Source organism: Rhinopithecus roxellana, chromosome 21 (genome assembly GCF_007565055.1).
Source record: "Rhinopithecus roxellana isolate Shanxi Qingling chromosome 21, ASM756505v1, whole genome shotgun sequence".
Classification (NCBI taxonomy): Eukaryota; Metazoa; Chordata; class Mammalia; order Primates; family Cercopithecidae; genus Rhinopithecus; species Rhinopithecus roxellana.
The window spans coordinates 18201482-18220459 of NC_044569.1; the positions used below are offsets into that span (position 1 = coordinate 18201482).

The following is an 18978-nucleotide window of genomic DNA, read 5'->3' on the forward strand; positions in this document are numbered from 1 at the left end:
GAGGCCATGTGAGCCCAGAGGAGGAAGGCTGCAGACAGCAGCAGCCACAGTTGCCCTGGGAATGCTCTTGGGAAAGGAAAGGGCAAAGAGAGCAGCAGGGGCGCAGGAATGTCAGCTAATTGGGGTCCCCGGAAAAGAGCAGTGAGAGGCAGAGGTGTGTGCACCTCAGCAAGACAGGAATTCTCTGGGAGTGGCATAGATTGACTGGACTTCACAAAAAAATGACCTAAAGTGGTCTTGTGTCAAGTTCAAATTTGCTTTTGTTGGGAGGTGGGTTGTCAATAGAATGGAATTAAGAAAAGGGAAGGAGGATGGGATCGCAGCCTGAGCCATTCGTTCTTAGTGTCTGTGCTGTAAGAAATTTGCCACTCTGATAATCCTTGGGGTGGAATGTAGCTGAGTGTGGCTGTCCCTTGTTCACTCCTCAGCACTCTTGGGGGTGGTATTATCCCCATTTTAGAGATAAGGAAATTGAGGCTCAGAGAGGTTAAGCAATGTTTCCAAAGTGACACAGAAGGTATTAGAGAGAACTGTGATTTGAATCCTGGTCTGAAGTTAAAGTCCATGCCTTTTTCACTCTGATACCCTAATCTTTCCATCCCCCTCCTAGTCTGGGAAAAGTCTTGATTAGAGCTCCACAAAGGGCAGAAGCAGAGATGGAGACGCTCAGAGTTTCCTGAAGAGGCAAACAGGCTGGCAGGAGGAGGGAGAAAGGGTGATATAGAGGGCCCTGGGGAGCTGGTGCCGGCTCTCCAGGCTTTCACTCTGTCACTAGCAAGTCCCAGGACACCTGGGAATGTTGGAGACCAGAGACTGGCGGTAACCAAGGGGAGGACTTGAGGAGAGAAGGGAGGGCAGCTTAGAGAAATGGAGGGTCAGTAGGGGGAGGAAACTAGAAAGTTAAAATAAAAATCTTATACTTGCAAGCATTTATCTAGGGATGGGAGGGTGTGTTGACTATACACTTATTCCACATGCTATCACTACTTAAAGAGCATTTCCAGAATGCCTGCCTCTTTGGGACATGCCTTCAGCTGTCAGTAATTTGTCCATTCCTTCCTTCCTTATTCACTCATTAATGCAGGAATGAATCAACATTGACTGAATATCCAACTGCCAGAACTCACTAGTCTGTTGAAGGTAGTACGTCAACAGTAGCTAATAATTTTGATCTGGGGGTGGGTTCCATTTCGGTAAATAGTCAAATGGCATTCACAGCCAAGTCTGATGCTGTCACTTTGCACTGGGCCCCTTAAGCTCACTGCCATATTGTCCCTTATCCACTTTACCAAGTGGGCAAGCAAGGTGGGGAATGTTCATCTGTGTTTTACCCACCGTAATTCAAACACTAGCCCAGCAGACCCTGTGCTATGGGGATCTGCAGCTTTGCCCAGAAGAGCAGCAGCAGTCCTGGAGGATGGAGGCCCTGGCAGTGCTTGCATGAGTGGGGAAGCTCTAGTATGTCTTCTGTTTCTCTCCTTAGAACAGGAAAAAGGTCAGATCTTTAGGAAAACACCCAGGGAGATGGGAACGTTAAATGAAAGGTCTCAATAAACGTAACTTTTTCATACTAGCATCACAGAGATAGGAAGATAGAAGGAGGAGAAGAAAGAGAAAAGAGAGAGAAGCTGTGACTACAAAGGTGTGGAGAAAGAGCTGGAAGGGCTTTGAAAGTGCTGCTGGGAACAGGTGCAGTTGCCCTGGGGAGGTCCTGGAGAGGGGGCTGGGGCTCCCACCAGGAGCCAGTTCCACCCCAGGATAAGGCCGTGGTGAGGCTATGAAGGCCAAGTGCCCCAGGGGCTGCCACAGCAAGGTTACAGCTGCCCAACAGGCCAGAGCCAGCTGGCAGACATCAGTGCAGCATGGAAAACATTAAGGGGAAATGGAAGCATTTAGCAATGAAATGACTTGATACCTGGGATTTTTGTCAAAGTAATTGTGAGTTGAGGTATGCTGAAGCTAGGTAGTGAGTACATGGGGATTTTTTTTTTTTTTTTTTTTGGAGACAGAGTCTCACTCTGTCTCCCAGGCTGGAGTGCAGTGGCGCGATCTCAGCTCACTGCAAGCTCCGCCTCCCAGGTTCACGCCATTCTCCTGCCTCAGCCTCCCGATTAGCTGGGACTACAGGCGCCCACCACCGCGCCCGGCTAATTTTTTTAAGTTTTTAGTAGAGACAGGCCAGGATGGTCTCGATCTCCTGACCTCGTGATCCGCCTGCCTCGGCCTCCCAAAGTGCTGGGATTACAAGCATGAGCCACTGCGCCCGGCCCTACATGGGGATCTTTATGCAAGTGTCTCTACTCTTGATTATTATGCTTGAAATAAAAAGTTTCTAATAATAAGCAAAAGGTCTTTTACAAATAGGGGTGCTATGAAGGAACCACACACTGCAGATAACAGCAAAGGAATATAAGCCATAGAATAGAAGCAGAAATGAACAAGAATTTTGTCTTGGGTTCTCTTAACTAACACTGCAAATCAGGAGTTCTTAACCAGAGCTCTGCTCTCCATACTCTCCTTCAGGGATCCCTGAGCTCTCCATAATCATGTGCAAAGTTTTCAGCAAGTTTTCAAGGATCTCTTTCCCCCAGAGGTTAATAAATTGTATTCTCTCTTAAGTGTGCTATGCATGTATCAGAAACCTGGTGCGCGGTTTTTACATTGAAGGTTTCTTTTATAGAACTGGAATGTTCATGTCTGGTTCCAGTGTTTTCAGCCCCCCTCTCAGTCAGCCATACCCGGAAGAGGGCAACATTGCCTGGCTGCTCTCACAGCCCATCTCTGGTGACAGCTCCCAGGGTGCCTAGAGTCTTTAGCCACAACACCTTCAGTGGAGGTAGGGGAGGACTATGTCCCAGAGACAATGGTATGCAGTGGGGCGGTGGACACAAACAGGAGAGGTCTAGGAAGGTCACTTGGGGATCTCCGGGAGGCTTCATGGGGTCTGAAAGAGTAAGAGGTTGGGGGTTGAGGCTGTCCTCTTTCAGCTGCAGGTATGCAACAGAAATCACCATGTTGACTAGTCTGAGGCTCAAAACCTAAAGACACCTCCCGACTCCCCAGAGAATGTCTTAGAAAACACCTTCCATTCTTCTCAGGGCAGAATAATACCCAGTCTGACATCCAGCCCCTTTAAGCTAATTCTTCCAAGAAGTGCAGCTCTCTAGAATGGACAGAGCAGGCTGTCACTTGGACTTGCAGCCCTGTTGAGCAGCAAAGAGGGGTTAGTTTAGGGGACATGCAGGGTCTCCTCAGTCCTTCTCTCTTGGAACCATGTCCACATTTAGGTCAAGACTTGAAGGCCTTCCCTTATTTGCTGATACATGAAGATCTTTCTCCCCAGCCTAATGCACCACAGGCCAGCATCAGAAGCACAGACTTGGCCCCTGGCCCTGAGAAGAGAGATAGGAGGAGAGGATGGAGCATGGGGTCCAGGCACTGCTCTATAGCTAGGGCTCTGAGCTCTGCTCTCCATACCCTCCTTCAGAGGAGACAGGTGGGGACCGAAGCGACTTCTCCATCTCCCACAGGGGGGCGCAGACTGATAGGCAGTCAATGACCCTTGTTTCCAGGGGCTTGTCTTCTCTCCTCCAGGCATCTGAAGCCTTGCAGCTTCCTTGCCCCTCATTTGGCAGCCCTCCTGTCTCAGCAGTGGGGAGAGGTGGAGGCCCTGGGAAAGGGTCTGCCCATTCCTAGACCAGACTGCAGGGCTGAGGGCAGGAGAAGGGAAGGAGGTGGGAGAGCGAAGATTGAGAAGAAGGTCTGTCCCAGGCCAGGAGTGGGTGAAGGCATGCAGCTGGTGTGCAGCTGTCTGGGCTCTCCTCTCCAGATGCCTGCCACCCCTCTCCAAGTCCTGCATGGTGTCCTTCCTCCTTTGGAATGCTCTAATGCTCTTCCTTCCCACCCTGGCATTCAGGGTCTGGAAACCTCTCTGCAGCTCATATCTAAGTGTAGGACAGGCAGCATGCCAGGAAACACCCCAGCGGAGGGCCCCTACTCTTCTTTCTATACCCCTGCCCCCACCAGGACCCTGACTGAGGGCCCAGAATCCTGTTTTCTCCATCCCTGCAAACTGCCAAAGCAGCGGAAAGTGTGAGGCCAAGAGCAAGATGCTTGCTGGTAAATTTGGAGTTGCATCCTCATCCTTCTTCCTTTATTGTGGCCTCCTTCCTCCACTGCCTCCTTCCCTAAGGTGTCACATAACTTCCCCCCAACCCAACACTTGCTCGGCCTTCAGGTCGGGTGGCCTCGGTGACCTCCTTTCTGTTCTGCTTGGACACTGTGGCCACCTCTTCCAGGAACCCAGAAGAATGAATTTGCAATGGGGACTTTCAGAGACACACACCAGTCCAGAGAGATTCTTCCTAGAGTGGAACAGGACCTCCTTTTATTGTTCCCATCACCTCCCAGAAAGAGCTTCACATGCTGAAACTCAGAATGAGGGCCTGTGTTGCAGATTCCATAAAGAAGACCAAAGGTACTTCCAGCGGGCAAGCCTTGGGGCTGTGAGGCACAGCTGGCCAGAGTCCGAGAGGCACAGACCAATGAAGAAATCTTTTTTTTAAACTGTGCTTTATTTAGGGCTAAGCTGGAGAAAGCGTCATCCAATAGTTACAGAAGGTTACAAGGAGTTTTAGGGAGTTGAGTGTGAAAAGAGCAGTTGTACTGAACTGCAGCTGTTTTCTTTTTTTTTTTTTCTTTTTTTTTTTCTTTTTTGTTTTCTGTTTTTTTTTACATCTGGACATCCTAAAAGGAGGAGTCAAGAGAAAAAAAGAAAATGAAAAACAACAACAACAACAAAATTGACAGAAAGAAAGGAAAGGCAGGAGGCCCTAGAGGAACTGGAAATTTGTTCTTCTGAAGGGAAACAATGGTAGGTCTGAGAACCCCCGGCCTCCAGATGACCTGGACATCAATGAGAAGGAATCGAGGCAGAATGCCAAAGCAATCCTCCCAAGGGTGCAAATAAATTATAATAAATATGTTATACTTTAAAATATATGTGTTCTTAAATAATTCAGTGTTTTTTCTGATTCTGAGTTTTTTAAGCAATGTCTTTAACTGCTCTAAAGTCATTTACCAAAGATAAATATCGTGCTTTCATTAAATAGTTTTCCTTGTTTTTTTCTCTATCATTACAATTAAAAGTCCTACAAAATATGCAAATTTATTTACAGAAAAACAGAGCCGGCATCATTTAAACATCCCTGTTTTTCAAAATTCCTTGTAAACAGTTTCAGAAATTCTTCAAAGATTGTTTATTTTTCTCTCTCTTTTTTAAGGTTTTTTGTGTGTGTGTTGTCTAGTCGTTTTAAGATGAAAGTTCCCAGTTCTCCCTTGCCCGGAAAGTCTCTGGAGCAAGCGTGGAAGGCGAGTGAAGCGGAAGGTGAGTGAAGCGCGCGCAGCTCCCGGAGGGAAGCAAGAGGCGAGGACGGCGGCGGCAGCGACGACCGGGCGACGCGACCGTTCCCGGCCGATGGCGTGGCCTCCACCGGCGACAGGCAGCCAGGCGCCCGCAGGTGTGGGGCGAGTTCGGCCTGGCCCTTGGGGACAACGGCGTCCGACAGCACTCGCGGGGAGAAGGGGTTGATGCTCTGTCTAAACTCTACAAAAGTACAGTCCTACAACATCTGGGATTTTAGCAGTAATGCTAACTTCTATAGGTTTTTTTTTTCTTTTTTCTTTTTTTTTTTATTTTTTGCTTTCCTCTAATTTTTCTTCTATTATATAGGTATTTTAAACTTTTCCTTTTTAAAATTCTGTACAACTATTAGGATTTTAAGAGGGGGAAGAGTTAGAAGCATTTACAGACTTTTCACAACAATGACCTTGCTTGGTAAGTCCCGTTTGTCCCCTCCTTGTTTTCTCACACTCCACGGTTAATGAGTTTTAAGATTTGTGTTACTTTCCCCAAATATCCACCAATTTGTTCATCTTAACAGCTCCATCCAGACATAGAATACAGAAAACCATAGGAAAGTGTCATAGACTTGGATGAGGGTCATCAAAGCGCCTCTCAAAGTATCAAAGAACTATTATCTTGCTGTTTTAAAAGCACTGAAGCGTTATATTTCCTTTTTTTGTTGTTTTTTTTTTTGTTGTTTTTTGTTGTTTTTTTTTTTTAATTTTTTACTACATTTTTTTCATAGAATCGCTCTAAGCTGTTTCAAGAACAGCCATGAGGCAGGAAGGAGGGAGTCCTCCATTCCCCCTCTATTTGACATAGAGCTACACATCTGCAATAAAAAGTTTGGTCCTTTGGTCCCTAAATAGCTAAAGGAATGACAGATAGAGATGCTCAGTGGCGGCCTCCCAGCCGCCCCCTGGGGACCAGGCCCCACACACCACTTGCCCCAGCCTGCCTCAGGCGCCCATGGGCTGGAAAAGCCCCGGGATCGGTAAGCAGCGTCTCCTCCCAGTTCCCAGCCCTTCAGCCTCCCCGTCTGGTCTCGTGATATTTTGTTTTAAAGTTGCCTTTTGTGTGTGTGTTTTTTTTTTTTTTCTCATTTTTCTTCATCTTCTTCTTATGTCATATATATATTTTCCCCCAAACACGTGCCCTCTGAACTCCACAGACGCTATACTTTCCTTGAAGAAATGTTACAGTCACACAGACAGTGTCTGGAGTCTTCAGCTTGATTGATATTGGCTGATATGTCAAAGGTGTCATCCAACAGTTCTCATTTATAAATATATAGAGAGAGAGGTTTGTTTTTTAATGTAGCCCGTTCAGCATCCTGCCCTAAAATGAAGAAAATCAGGGCTGATTAAGCCAAGAGGGAAAACACAAACAGCATCCAAACACCAATAGGAACCTGCCTCAGGGGTTAGGATGGGAGCTCTAGGGGATGGTGGGAGGGAAGGAAGAGAGACCAGTATGAGAATTAGTCATGATCATGATACATTAAGAAGAAATATACTCTTCTATTCAGAGTAGAAACCACTGGGAAGTCTAGTGGTGATGGTTGTAGCTGAGGTTTCGTTGTTGGGAGAAGGTTCTTGATTTGGGTTACTTTAGCATTCTGGATTGGGGGTAGCTACATCTAAGGGGAGAATTTGGGACTGTGGGATATTAATTCATAATTAAACTTGTCTCTGAGAGATCTAGCCCAGATACAATATGTATACAGAAGCCTAGCAAACAAGATAGGAAAAATCTAGCAGCCCAGCCCACTCCTCCCAGCTCAAGGGAAAGAAGGAAGACACATCCGTGACTCAAATTTTATAGAATCCTTGCCCAGCTTCCAGCCAACCACTTCTTTCCCGGGGTCAGTAACTATTTGCGAGGCTGTGTATATATATGTATATCTGGATATATGTGTAGAATATATTCACCTGCACATATGTGGATATACATGGATATGTGTGTATGTATATGCATATATACACACATACACACACATAATACTTTTCTCATACATGCCAGGGAATTTAGAGGAAATTCAGAACTTCAAGGGAGTGGATGGGAAAACCTAAAAAAAGGTCAGAAGAGATTTAATTATCAAACTTAAATAAATTAACTCAGACAGTGTTTGATTTTGTTTTGAATGGTGGCTTTTTGGTGTTTTGTTTTGCTTTAAAAAAAATCATGATCTGACTAGAATCAAAAGGCGAATGCTTAATCATTGTGAATTAACAAATGAGACTCATCTCCATTCTAGCAAGCAGCTTCCACTTATACATGGGGGTGACTGATTACATCAAGAAAGTTAGAACTGCAAAGCCCCCACTTGAGGGGACAACGTCATGCGTATATCAATCCATGCTGGCAGGTTTTTCACACTGTTGATTCAACAAACAGCAAACCGTACACAGCAGTCTAAACAATTACAACACCAAATAAAATAATAATAAAATTAAAAAACACTTGTCAAGGACCCTTTTTCAGTTGTAAACAAAAAGGTGCATTTTGCTTTTGTTAGTACTGTTTCTTCCAAACCAACCAAAAAAAACCCTCCCGAGTCCCCAGTCCCCAGCCTCCCCTCCCCACATTTAATTTAGCAGAAGTGGTTACAATACAAACCTTACAATTGTTACCGGGCTCTCTTGCAGAGGCCTCTGGCTTTGTACTCTAGTTTTTTGGTTTAGAATTTTGTTTTTATCATTCTGTTACTGTAGATATTTTGTTTTTGTTTTTTGTTTTTGTTTTTGTTTTTTTTTTCCCTTTGAAGTGAGATTGAAAATAACCTAACTGGAAAGACCAGACCTAGGATAGTGTCAATTGAAAAAGGCCCCCAAATTTCTAGAAAAAAATAAAATCACAATATTTTCAAGTGCAAGTAAATCAACCACGCATAGATATTTTTAAGATGTTTTCCTTATTTTTAAGAAAAAAATAATGGTTTGCACAGGTAAATGATCCCATGTTTGATAATTCAGGAATTCATCTTTATTTTGACTATTTTTTGTTCTTTTGTTTTGTTTTTTTCTCTATGTGACATCTAGAGAAGCATAAAAAAACGCTGAACAAGAAAAACCAAACAACAGAAAGTAAAACCACTGCAAGCACCAAGAACGAAACAAAAATGAGCACAGCAAAAAAGATTGTGGCAGCACAAAAGTCAAGAAAATGCACGTGTGATCATGACTGGCCAATCATCAACTGATACAACATCCAAGAAAAACGCTCCAATCACAGCACCTCCACGAAACTTGACGGCAATTGTCATGCAACCGATTCTTAGCCTTGTTACATGACGCCATCATGTCACACTGTGAACTTTGAGTTGATTTGAACTTACGGATGGGGGACTTTTCTCCACTCTCATGTGATTACGTGAACTTTATTCCTAGCTCAGCGCGAGACTGTGGTGGATTTGACTGGCCCTGGTTGGGTTGTTGGAATTTGATTGAATGACAAAAGAAGAAAAGATTTATATATATATTTATATATGTAGAGAGAGAGAGAGAGAGAGGACAAGAGAGTGTGGGTGGGGGAAGGAAGAGGTGGGGCAGGGCAGGTGGGGTTGGGGAGTGTGGGAGGGCAGGGAGGGCTGGGATTCAGGTGAAGGAGGGCAAGGAAGAAGTTAAAACAAAATTAAAAAGAAAATATATTTATACAGCACCAGACCACAGCATCAATCTAGAAGCTCTGATGAGAGAACAGCAGTCAAATCATAAGAGAACTGAAAAGAACTCAAAGGATGGAGTAAGCCAGCAGACAAACATGGGCACATCAACACACACACGCACACACACACACGCACACACATACACACATACACACACACGGTTGTTTATGCAGACACATGATACACTGTGAACAGAAGCAGAACCTCACACAGGGCCACTAAGGGCATCCATCATGCGTTGGGGAGGGGGGCATGGGCGGTTTGGCAAGGGGGCCAGAAAAAAATAAAACAGCCCCTCAAACCACCTTGGCCGGCAAGCAATCTCAGGGAGCAGGCGCTCTGGTTTTCATCACCCTTGATTCTTTCTCTCCCCTAGGGGTGGCGCTCCCCCCCTCCTCAGCTTTCTGTGACTGCAGCCTGTGGGCCAGCAGGGGATGTCTGTCAGGGTGGCCCTGGTCAGCTGGGTAGGTCAGAGGCTTGCTACAGTAACTGCTGTGTCCACGGGGTCCATCTACAAAATGCTTTGGTGCTGTAGTACCACCCAGGCTGGCAGCAGCTCGGCCCTCCCACCCTGTGGACCCACCCTGGCCACCATCCTAGAGAAGGCTACAAGGGCGCCCACTGTGGAGGTTATGGCCCTCCCCCGCTTCAGCTCCACCTCAAACTACTTTCCTCAGAACCTGAGCAGGGTTCATTTTGAGATTTGTGGTAAAATTCATCAGTGTTCTTGGAATTCTAGAAACATGCCTTGGCACTACTAAGTTCATCTTGCAATTGCCTTCCTCTCTTTCTTTGCTCACATTCTTTGCCTTGCTCCCAAGTGGCCTGTGTAGACAAACTGAGGCTGCATCTAGGCACACGAAGCCCTTCAAAGGTTCTGCAGCCCTGACCCATAAAAGGGCCACATGGGGGGCTGGACATGCCCTGCAGGGGGCCACGTGCAAGGCTGGAGGGTCCCCTGCAGGGGGCATAGAGGTGAGCGCCTCCAGCCTCTGCTGCTCCCACTCTTGCTCTGCTGACTTCCCCTGCTCCCCACACCGTCCTCTTTTCCCACCCCCTCACCCCACACCCCTCCATGAACAGCTTTCCAGCCTGGCCCACTGCAAGGCCCCAACCTTCTGCTTTCTTTCCTGGTGGAGGCCTAAGTGGTTGAGAATGAGTTCTCTTCCCTATCAGGAATCATCAGATGATTCAACTTTCAGTTGACCTCTCCACCCCTCACCACTTCACAGTCCTCTGCCACACCTGGGATTTGGGGTCCCTAGCTCCACGCCTCCCCATAGTTATCTTGAGCTTGCACTGGATGCCCTGCTCCCCTGTGGCACTCAGGCCTGGGCCAAGGCCTGTGCGCCAGGTTGATCTGCAGGCTTTCAAGGCCACAGGCTTCTACATACAGCGGACTGAATCACTCTCACCTTTATGATTTCCTTCAGGGAGGGAGGAAGGGAGGCCTGGGATCTAAAAATGTCACTGTGGATGCCGGGCAAAGTAGCTAAGCCCAAGCCTGGCCTCCAGCTCAACCTTCACAGACACTCCCCAGACTCCTCCTCTGCAGACCCAAGCCTGCCTGCCCACGAGGGCTGGGTTCTTTGTTCTTCCAACATTGGATCTCCTTCCCCCAGATCAGGGACCATTCCATGCCCCCCAAGTCCTGAAATGCCACTTCCAACTCCTCCTAAAAGCCCTTAGACCCACCCAGGATGGCCAATGGGCAGGTCCCATTGGCATGGGAGAAGAGGCCTAAGGAACTAAGGAGGGTATTGCCAGCAGATGGGAGCTGTAGCAACTGCAACTCAAGGACTCCCTGGGACTCTCCTCTTTCCCCCTCCGTTCCAGCCCTGAGCCCCTCATGGGCATTCATTCACTCCTTTCCACTCTGCCTGCTCTTCTCCCAGTTTCAGAGTACAGCTGCCTGTCAGGGCCAAGCACTGTCCTGTGTACTGCAACACAAACCTGAATAGCACACAGCCCCTGTCCCTAAAGCTCAATCTAGGAAACTTACTCATACACACCCTCATCTCTCACACATGCATGGCCCTAGACACATAATACACCCTCACACTCAGTCCTTGAGGAGCCCCCAAGACTCCACAGGCTCAGGCTCAGCTGGCTACTTTCTTCATTAGGATGCATCTCCTCTTCTGCCTGTAGGGTGACCCCTTCCTGGCCACTCTCGGGGTGGAGGCTCACAGAGCACAGCCCTAGGTGTGGCAATGGGATCACTGACCAGCATGGAGAAGCCCAACTCACTAAGCTGGGTGAGGAAATTATGGCGAGGCTGAACCAATTCAGGTCTCAGGTCCTAAAATCAGCTGGACTCAAGCAAAGGAGGGCCAGGCCCAAAGCCACAGCCCGGCCCTGTATAGGTCAGACTCAAAGAAGCCTGGACCTGACCCTTCCCAAAAGCATACTCAAAGCCAGAGTCACAAGACTCACTGGGGTCAGGATAAGATGCTTGGTGCACTCTCCAGCCATAGAACTGGAGTGCTAGGAGTCTGAGAATCTGGCCTGCTGCTGGGGCCCAGTGTGTCTGGTAAGCGGTGGCAGAACAAGGGGCTCAGAGGCCAGTCTCTGAGCTGGGCGGGGCCAGGCTGGGTGTGTTCTGCCCGCTGGCTGTGGACCTGGCTACATGCATGTTTTTGCCTACTCTTCCTGCCTTTGCTTCCTTCCTTATTTAGTTTCCTGGCAAAGATTGCTTAGAGAAACTCCCCTCTTAGCACAAGACAACAAACCCAAGCCGCCAGACGGGTAGGGCAGTGGGGAAGCAGAAAACCAGCCAGGAATGAGAGTCACTGACTCCAACCCTGATCCCACCCCACCCAGGACCTTGCTTCATGGAACCAAAGCCCAACTGTACTCCCCACAGCTGCCCTGCCTGGGCCCCGCTCCCTCCCCCAGGTCTGCTCCACTCCCTTCTGACTTGGCCTTAGAAAACCTGCACCACCATGGGGCAGCTGCCCTAGCCCTGAGGTCCCCCTTCCACTTCCCACTTTGCTCCCAGCTATGGCTGGTCCCTCAGTTCCTGCTCAGGCTTCCTGCCCTTCTGAGCACCTGGGGCTGCAGCTCAGGCCTCAGCACGAATGAATACCCTTTACTGGCCTGTGATAAGCAGGCAGTATTTTAGCTGCTTTTTTGTGCCTTTTCCTCCCTCGCTGGCAGTCCAAGGGCAGCTACTTCTCACTGCAGTTCCCAAGGCTGCCTTTAGAAGCTCCCTATCTCTTCTTAGCACCCTCCTTCTATTAGAACTTCCAACAGTCTTGGGCTGGGAAGCCTGACAGCACCATTTGTTAAAATGCTGTCTAAATGAAAATTAAATGTCAACTTTACTGTAGGAGTTATGTCACATCGTAGTTTTTTTACAGGACTGCTTAGTAGAAAGGAGGTGGTTAGATGGCTGACCCCAGAAAAGTGAGGTGTCATACGTGCTCCCTCAGGACATTCAGGATACTCTGGGGTGATGGGTTGGAGTGAAGGTAGGGTGGGGCTTCTCATCCTCACTCGAAGGCAAGTAGGCTCCCTGGCTTCAAAGCTTGGCTCTGTGACTCACTAGCTGATGAGCAAGCTACTTAATCTCTCTGTGCCCCATATGTGAAATGGAAATACTAACACTACCTACCTTATAGGTAGTTGTAGCTATGTAGTTACATCTCCTAGTTGTTACCTCTCAGCAGTGCCTGGTGCGTGGTAAGCACTGTGTGAAGGTCTAGGGTTCTAATCTTTCTGCCCTTTATATGCCCTGGTGGAAGAACCCACTCTGTATTTTAAACCACCCCTCCCAAGCCCCATCCCCAACTCTGAATGCCAGCTGGTTCAACCCTGTGGGCACTTCTGACTTTATGTCCCAAACAATAAACCTGCCTTCTCACTCCTTCATCTGGGAATTCCTCTAACCTGGAGGTTTTACCCTGGCTTGAGCCAAGGAGCCTAAGACAAGCTACTTTCAGGGGTGCCCCTTGGAATCTCAGGGCATGACCCGGCCTGATTCATATCCCCCTACCCCCAAATCCTCTAGTTGACTCTAACACCTTAGTTTCATTAATGAGAAAAAAGAAGCCCAAAGAGGACAAGCACCCTAACCCAGGTCACACCTTAATGGCAGAGCTATGCTGATTTAAGAAGAAGTGTTCTACATACAGAAAAAGCAGCTTTCATGAAACCATCCCTCCATTCTTATGGAAATGCCCCCATCTGCAGGCTGCCTCTGGTGTCCGTGTGTGCACAGAGCCAGAAGCTCCTTGAGGGCACGGATGGTGACTCATTCATCCTTGCATCCCCAGCACTGAGCCCAGTGCCTGGCACAAGAAGGTGCCTCAACTCTGAATAACATGTGTGTTTGCATCTGGACACAAGCCAGAAATGGGCAAGGATGGGAAACCAGGAGGCAGGAAAGACTAGTTTGGCTTTTCCAGGACTGCAGAGAGTGGTGGCACAAGCACTCCCCCAGAGAGAAGGCCCCTGCTCTCAGAGAGTGAAAGTTGCTACTTCTGGGTGGAGGAAGGGTGTTCTGCTGGTGTCTGTACCCCAGCACTGGGTGGAAGATTTGAGGGGAGACTGAGAAGCTGGAGACCTCCCTCCCAAACTCTGGACTCTGAAACTCAGCTTAAATGTGTAATTCTCACATGCCTGATCTTTCTCCCAATCTCTCTGTTCTTCCAGTGACTTGGGCCAAAAGCCTGGGACTCATCCTTGGCTCCTCTTTCAGAATACATCTAGAAATTAATTCCTTCACATCTCATCAACTGCTGTGATGCTGGACTGAGTGGTCAGTGCAGTAGATCTATGCTTTGGCCCCCTACAAGCTATTATCAACATAACAGCCAGGGTGACCCCACTGAAATTCAAGTTACCCATCACTCTTCTGTTCAGAACTCTCCAGTGCTCTCTCCATCTCGCATTTCAGAGAAGAGACCAAAGTCCACATAGTGGCCTTCAAGGCCCCACACCAGGTGGCCCTCCTCACTCTCTCAGCAACCCAGTCTCCTGCTGTTCCTACCCCACTTTGCAGCCCCACCTTGCAGCCTCTATGCTGACTGTTCCCTCAGAGGCAGGGCCATGGCTGCTCCCCTCACCTTCTATGCTCCAATTCACTTCCTCAATGAGGTCTACACTGTCCATGTGGTTTAATTGTAGCCAACAATCTTGACATACTACATCATATTATTTGCTCACATGTCATTGTTTATTGTCTGTCTCCACCTTCTCAGTCTTGCTCATTGCTGAACCCCAAGTACCTAACACAATAGCTGGCACACAATAATGCTGAATAAATGGAGGAACATGGGCGGGGAGGGGCGGTCAGAGGGCAGCAGGGTGCTGAGCTGGAAAGGCCCAAAGGGAGCCTTCACCTCTGCTCTGTGAAGAAGCCGAGGCTGCAAGAGCCACAGCATTGGGGGAAACCAGACTGAAGGTTGACTTTTGATGTCCTGGGGTGTCTCCCCCCATTCTTTCTACCTGGGGTATCTCCCCCCATTCTTTCTGCAGGAAGCACTTTGCTCAGGGGAACACTTGGGCTGGAAGAGGCCTGGCTGACTGCGTCTTCAGCTCCTAGGCAGGACCCAGCCCAGCAGAAAAGGTAACAACTACTCCTCATCAAGACCCATGTTGGGCAGGCAGGGCCCGGGATCTCAGTGCTGTACCATCACCTTCCTCAGCTTTCGTCCCATCCTGCTTTGTTTCTCAGTCAAGTTCCCTTTGAAAGATCCTGTCCTTCCTCTCTTCACTGAGCTATGGGGAAAGAGAGGGGTGCAGGGGTCAAGTGTCTAAAGACTATCAGCCCTCCTGGAAGAACTGGGGAGGAGAGAGCTGGGGGTCAGGGAGCAGGCCCCGCGGGCGGCTGCAGCTCTCCTGGGTAGAGCCTGTTCTGCCCCCAACCTCTCTCAGCCTGAGCTTGCCACCTGTTCACCCCAGGGTTCTCTGGCCAACAGGACTGCCAATGTAGGCCCAGAGGCGTAGGCCTAGGCCTCGCCTCACCCGCCCGGAGTGGCTCCCTCACTCCTGCCCCTGGTGGCCCTGCCACAGGGAGATGGCCAGGCCCATTTCTGCCTTTCTGCCGGAGTGACGGCAGCTCTGCGCCTGGCCGGAGGCGCAGGGCGAGGAGGGTTGAGCCGGGCGCAGCGGGTCCAAGGCACCAGTGAGGGTCCGGCCCACGGAGGCCGGAGAAGGCGGCGGGTCCGTCTGGTTCCCTCCCAACCCCCGTCCCCGCGCCCCGGCCGCCCCCGGTTACCTGTGCGAGTCCTGGTCTCCCCCGGGGGACGCTCCCGCCGGCGCTCAGTACGGGCGATTGGCGTCTTTGGGCCGCTTCAGCTGCACCTTGAGCCTCTTCATGCCTATCTGGAAGCCGTTCATGGCCTGGATGGCAGTCTGCGCGCTGGCCGGGTTGTCGAAGCTCACGAAGCCTGGCGAGACACGAGGGACGAGGGCCTGGGTTTCCACGGGGCCGCCCGGGGCGCTGCAGGCGGGGAGGGGTTGGGGGGGACAGGGGGCGGGGCGGGGCGGGCCTGAGGCTCCTCCCCTAGGTCCCCGCCCCCAGGCCCCGCCCCGGTGCCCGCCCCCCTCCAGCCCGCGCACGCGTGCGAGGCTCCTCCCCGGGCGGGCGCTGGCGGGGTCCCGGCTCGCTGACCTGCGCCTCGTCTCTGGCCGCGCCACTCGCCCGGCGCCCGCTCCCCAGGTTGGGCCCGCGGCCGGGCGGCGCTCGAAGAGGCGCCCGCCCCCCACCCCCGCCGGCCCCGGCACCTCAGCCCTCGCCTTGGCGGGAGAGGGCGGACACACCTGCGGGTGGAGGAGTTTATTGGACACTGTCCTCCCTGACAGGAGGGGGCCTGGCAGCGCGCGGGCACAGGGTGCCGGCCTGGGGAGAGAGACGAGTGCGAGGGGCCGGGAGGGAGGCGCCGCCGAGAAACTTCACCGCCGGCCCGGCCGCCCCCCTCGCCAGCGCAGGTGCCCGGCCGTCGGGGGAGGCCCAGAGGCTGAGCTCTCGCAGCCCCTCCGCCCCCACTCCCGGCTCTGCCCGCCCCTCCAGGCTCCGGGTGGGCCCTGGGCGTCACCTCGCCCCGGGCGCCGTCGGCACCTCTCTTCTCCACGCCCTGTGCTGTGGACTAAGCATGCACCAGCTGATACGTCCGCAACAAGTAACGAGACCATCAGTGCAAATCAGGCCACAGGCCTCCGTGCAGAAGCGCTTCCCACGCGTTCACTCCTGTGCCCACATGGGATGCAGAATCTTGCGGCTCCCAGGCCCACCCGCGCAGGTCCCAGATGGGCACGGGTCATGTTCCCAAAAGGTCAGAAGTCACCTTTGGGGAACTCGGAATGCATCTCCTTATACAGACAACATTTTACATCAGCATTTCCCAAACTGACCCTAACAGGTGCTCCTCGAGAAAGGTTTTGTGTGGTCAGGAGATTTATAGCCAGGCCCACTGGGCCAGTCCAGCATATCAACAAATAACGTCCCCTCCCTCACCGAGATGTAGTAAATTAACTTTTATAGTTTTGTTTAATCTAGTATTTCCTTGAATTTATTCGACTTTAGAGTTCTTTTCTCCTGTAAAAAGGACTTAGATCCTGCAAAATATATGAAAGCTTGGCGAGATACCGAGGCCTTCCCCTGAACGTGCCCGTTGTGTACTGGTCCCCACATGGCCATTAGGTATAAGACAGAGATGCACAGCCACCCCCGAGTGAGGTAGAAGCCATCTTCTCAGTTAACTGTTCGTGGTACCTCGGGCCTGCCTTGGGACTTCTCTCCAAGAAAGAGAGCCCTTCCTCACTTTCCCTACCTGGTGGCTCTTTTTCCCTCTTTCCCTCTGCCCCAGATGCTGCCTCCGTCGTCTCTTACTTTCTCTCCTCTCCTTCCTGTCTTGCTCAAGTTTGCTCTGCAGCCGAACAAGCACAACAATTGGTCAGCTGGGCCCAGAGCAACAAAACCAACCTCTGTATAAATATAGATACCAGAATAAATAGGGAGAATTTCAGCTGATCCATAGTCGGAGATTCGCCTCCAGCCATGTTTCTACCAGCTCCCCCTCAGCCCCTCATGGCCTGTCCCCACCTCCACTGACCTGTATGTCTAATCACTAAAGTCAAGTCCTTAGTAAACCGGAGCAGTTTTCAAATATGTGAATTGTGTGTTGATACTGCTTTCCCCAGAATAAGGAAGGTGGCTGGACAAAAGCTGTCCCTGCCAGGACAAGGTAGCCTGACTATGGGGGACATGCTGCCCCTCATTCCTCTTATCATCCACCTCAGCTCAAAGAAGGGAGGGGAAAGAAGATAAAAAGGGCTGGAGGAGCTGTCTAGGGCACAGGTGTAGAGGCAGGCAGAACCACTGTGTGCGGGGAGCAGAGAGAAAGTTCTGGAGGAGGGCAGAAGCCCAGCCTTCCGGGAAGTTTAGCGCTCCCCGGAAGCCCAAGAGTTGAGGAGGAGTCCAGGGTCCAGGAAACTTTTCTTCCCTTGAACTGTTATTAACTGGCTAGCAGTCAGAGCAGGGTCTCTCCCCTGCAGACTGGAGGCCCCCGTGGCAGGGCTCTGGGCACTGTCACCCAAGTTCATGCTTCTAGGACCATCTTCCTTCTTCCAGAGCTACCTCTCCTGCCCTCTTCCTACCCTCAGAAGGTTTCTTCTCCCAGGCCCTGTGGGAAGGCCCGCAGGTAGAATCCCCCCATGGTATCCCCCCAGCCCTCCTTCCGACATAGGAACTTTTCTGCTTGACATGCCCTCATGAAGGTCTCTGGAAGATTCTGCTCATAAATTTACATGTATGCTTATAAAGAGTGAATGTGGCCTTTGAGGAGTTCTCTTTAACAGGGCCACTTTTACAGCAAAAATAGCACTTTAAGAACAAAGGGGACCTAGCACTTCCTGAGGGTCTGCCCTGGGTAAGCTCCCTAACAGCATCCCTGGGGCAATGATTCAAATCCCCTTTTTACAGAGGAAGCCAGTGAGGCTCACAGGGCTAAATGACTTGCCCATGAGGGAATGCTGAAGTTAGGTCTCACTTTATTTTATTTTTGTTTATGTATTTATTTTGTTTATTTATTTTTGAGACGGAGTATTGCTGTGTCACTAGGTTGGAGTGCAGTGGTGTGATCTCGGCTCACTGTAACCTCCCTTCCTGAGTTCAAGCAATTCTTCTGCCTCCACCTCCCAAGTAGGTGGGACTTCAGGCGCCCGCCATCATGCCCAGCTAATTTTTGTATTTTTAGTAGAGATGGAGTTTCACCATGTTGGCCAGGCTGGTTTCGAACTCCTGTCTTCAAGTGATCTGCCCACCTCGGCCTCCCCAAAGTGCTGGTATTATAGGCATGAGCCACTGCGCCCAGCCTAGGTCTCACTTTAAAGGCCTCTGTGATATTATTGGCAGAAAGCTCAGCTGCCTGGTGAGAGAGAGAACCCAAGTGGCTTAACCAGGAACAGCTGGGCTGGACCAGCATCTCAGGAGTCTGTCCTTTTTTCAGGGCTGGTATGCTTGACATCAGAAATTTGTTCAAGAGAGGAGAGCTAGATTAGTATACAAAGAATGTTTCTTTAAAAAGCAGGAAGAAAAAAATGTAGTCCTGGCTAATTTAAGTGGGCTAACAGCTTGAAGAGGATAGTGCTTAGAGTAGACTGCGAGGAAATGCCTTTGGAAAGCCGGGCTGCACCCACACCCGGGACAGTGCAAATGAGCCAAGTCTGGCTATGGCTGGAGACTAAACCTGTTCCAACAGAGGCGCCCAGAGCTTCCTGGGCTCTCAGCAGTGCTCTTCTCATTTATGTAACATTTGGGACTTACTTAAAGAGCAGATGCAACTGATTTCCAGCTTGTTGTTTTTACGTACATAATTGTAATTCATAAGGAGAAATACCAAAGAGTGGAGGCCCGCAACTCTGTCTTTTGCTTTTGCTTTGTTTTTCCACACCCAGAGAG

At 50.1% G+C, this 18978-nt stretch overlaps 1 protein-coding gene across 13 annotated transcripts in view; it reads right to left on the reverse strand.

Annotated features, from left to right (window-relative positions):
• Positions 1-4555: 4555 nt before the first annotated feature.
• The window catches only part of CELF4 (CUGBP Elav-like family member 4), a 321108-nt gene continuing 306685 nt past the window's right edge, over positions 4556-18978 (reverse strand). For 9 of the 13 annotated variants that reach the window (XM_030925963.1, XM_030925961.1, XM_030925960.1 and 6 more), the window contains 3 exons: positions 15840-15918; positions 15295-15466; positions 4556-6742 (listed from right to left, as the gene is read on the reverse strand). In XM_030925963.1, the coding sequence (XP_030781823.1) occupies positions 6716-6742; positions 15295-15466; positions 15840-15918 (278 nt within the window). In that variant the 3' untranslated portion in view covers positions 4556-6715. Of the gene's footprint in view, positions 6743-8772; positions 8827-15294; positions 15467-15839; positions 15919-18978 lie in introns of those variants that run through there. The other 4 variants (XM_030925964.1, XM_030925958.1, XM_030925956.1 and 1 more) reach the window with 1 other exon arrangement.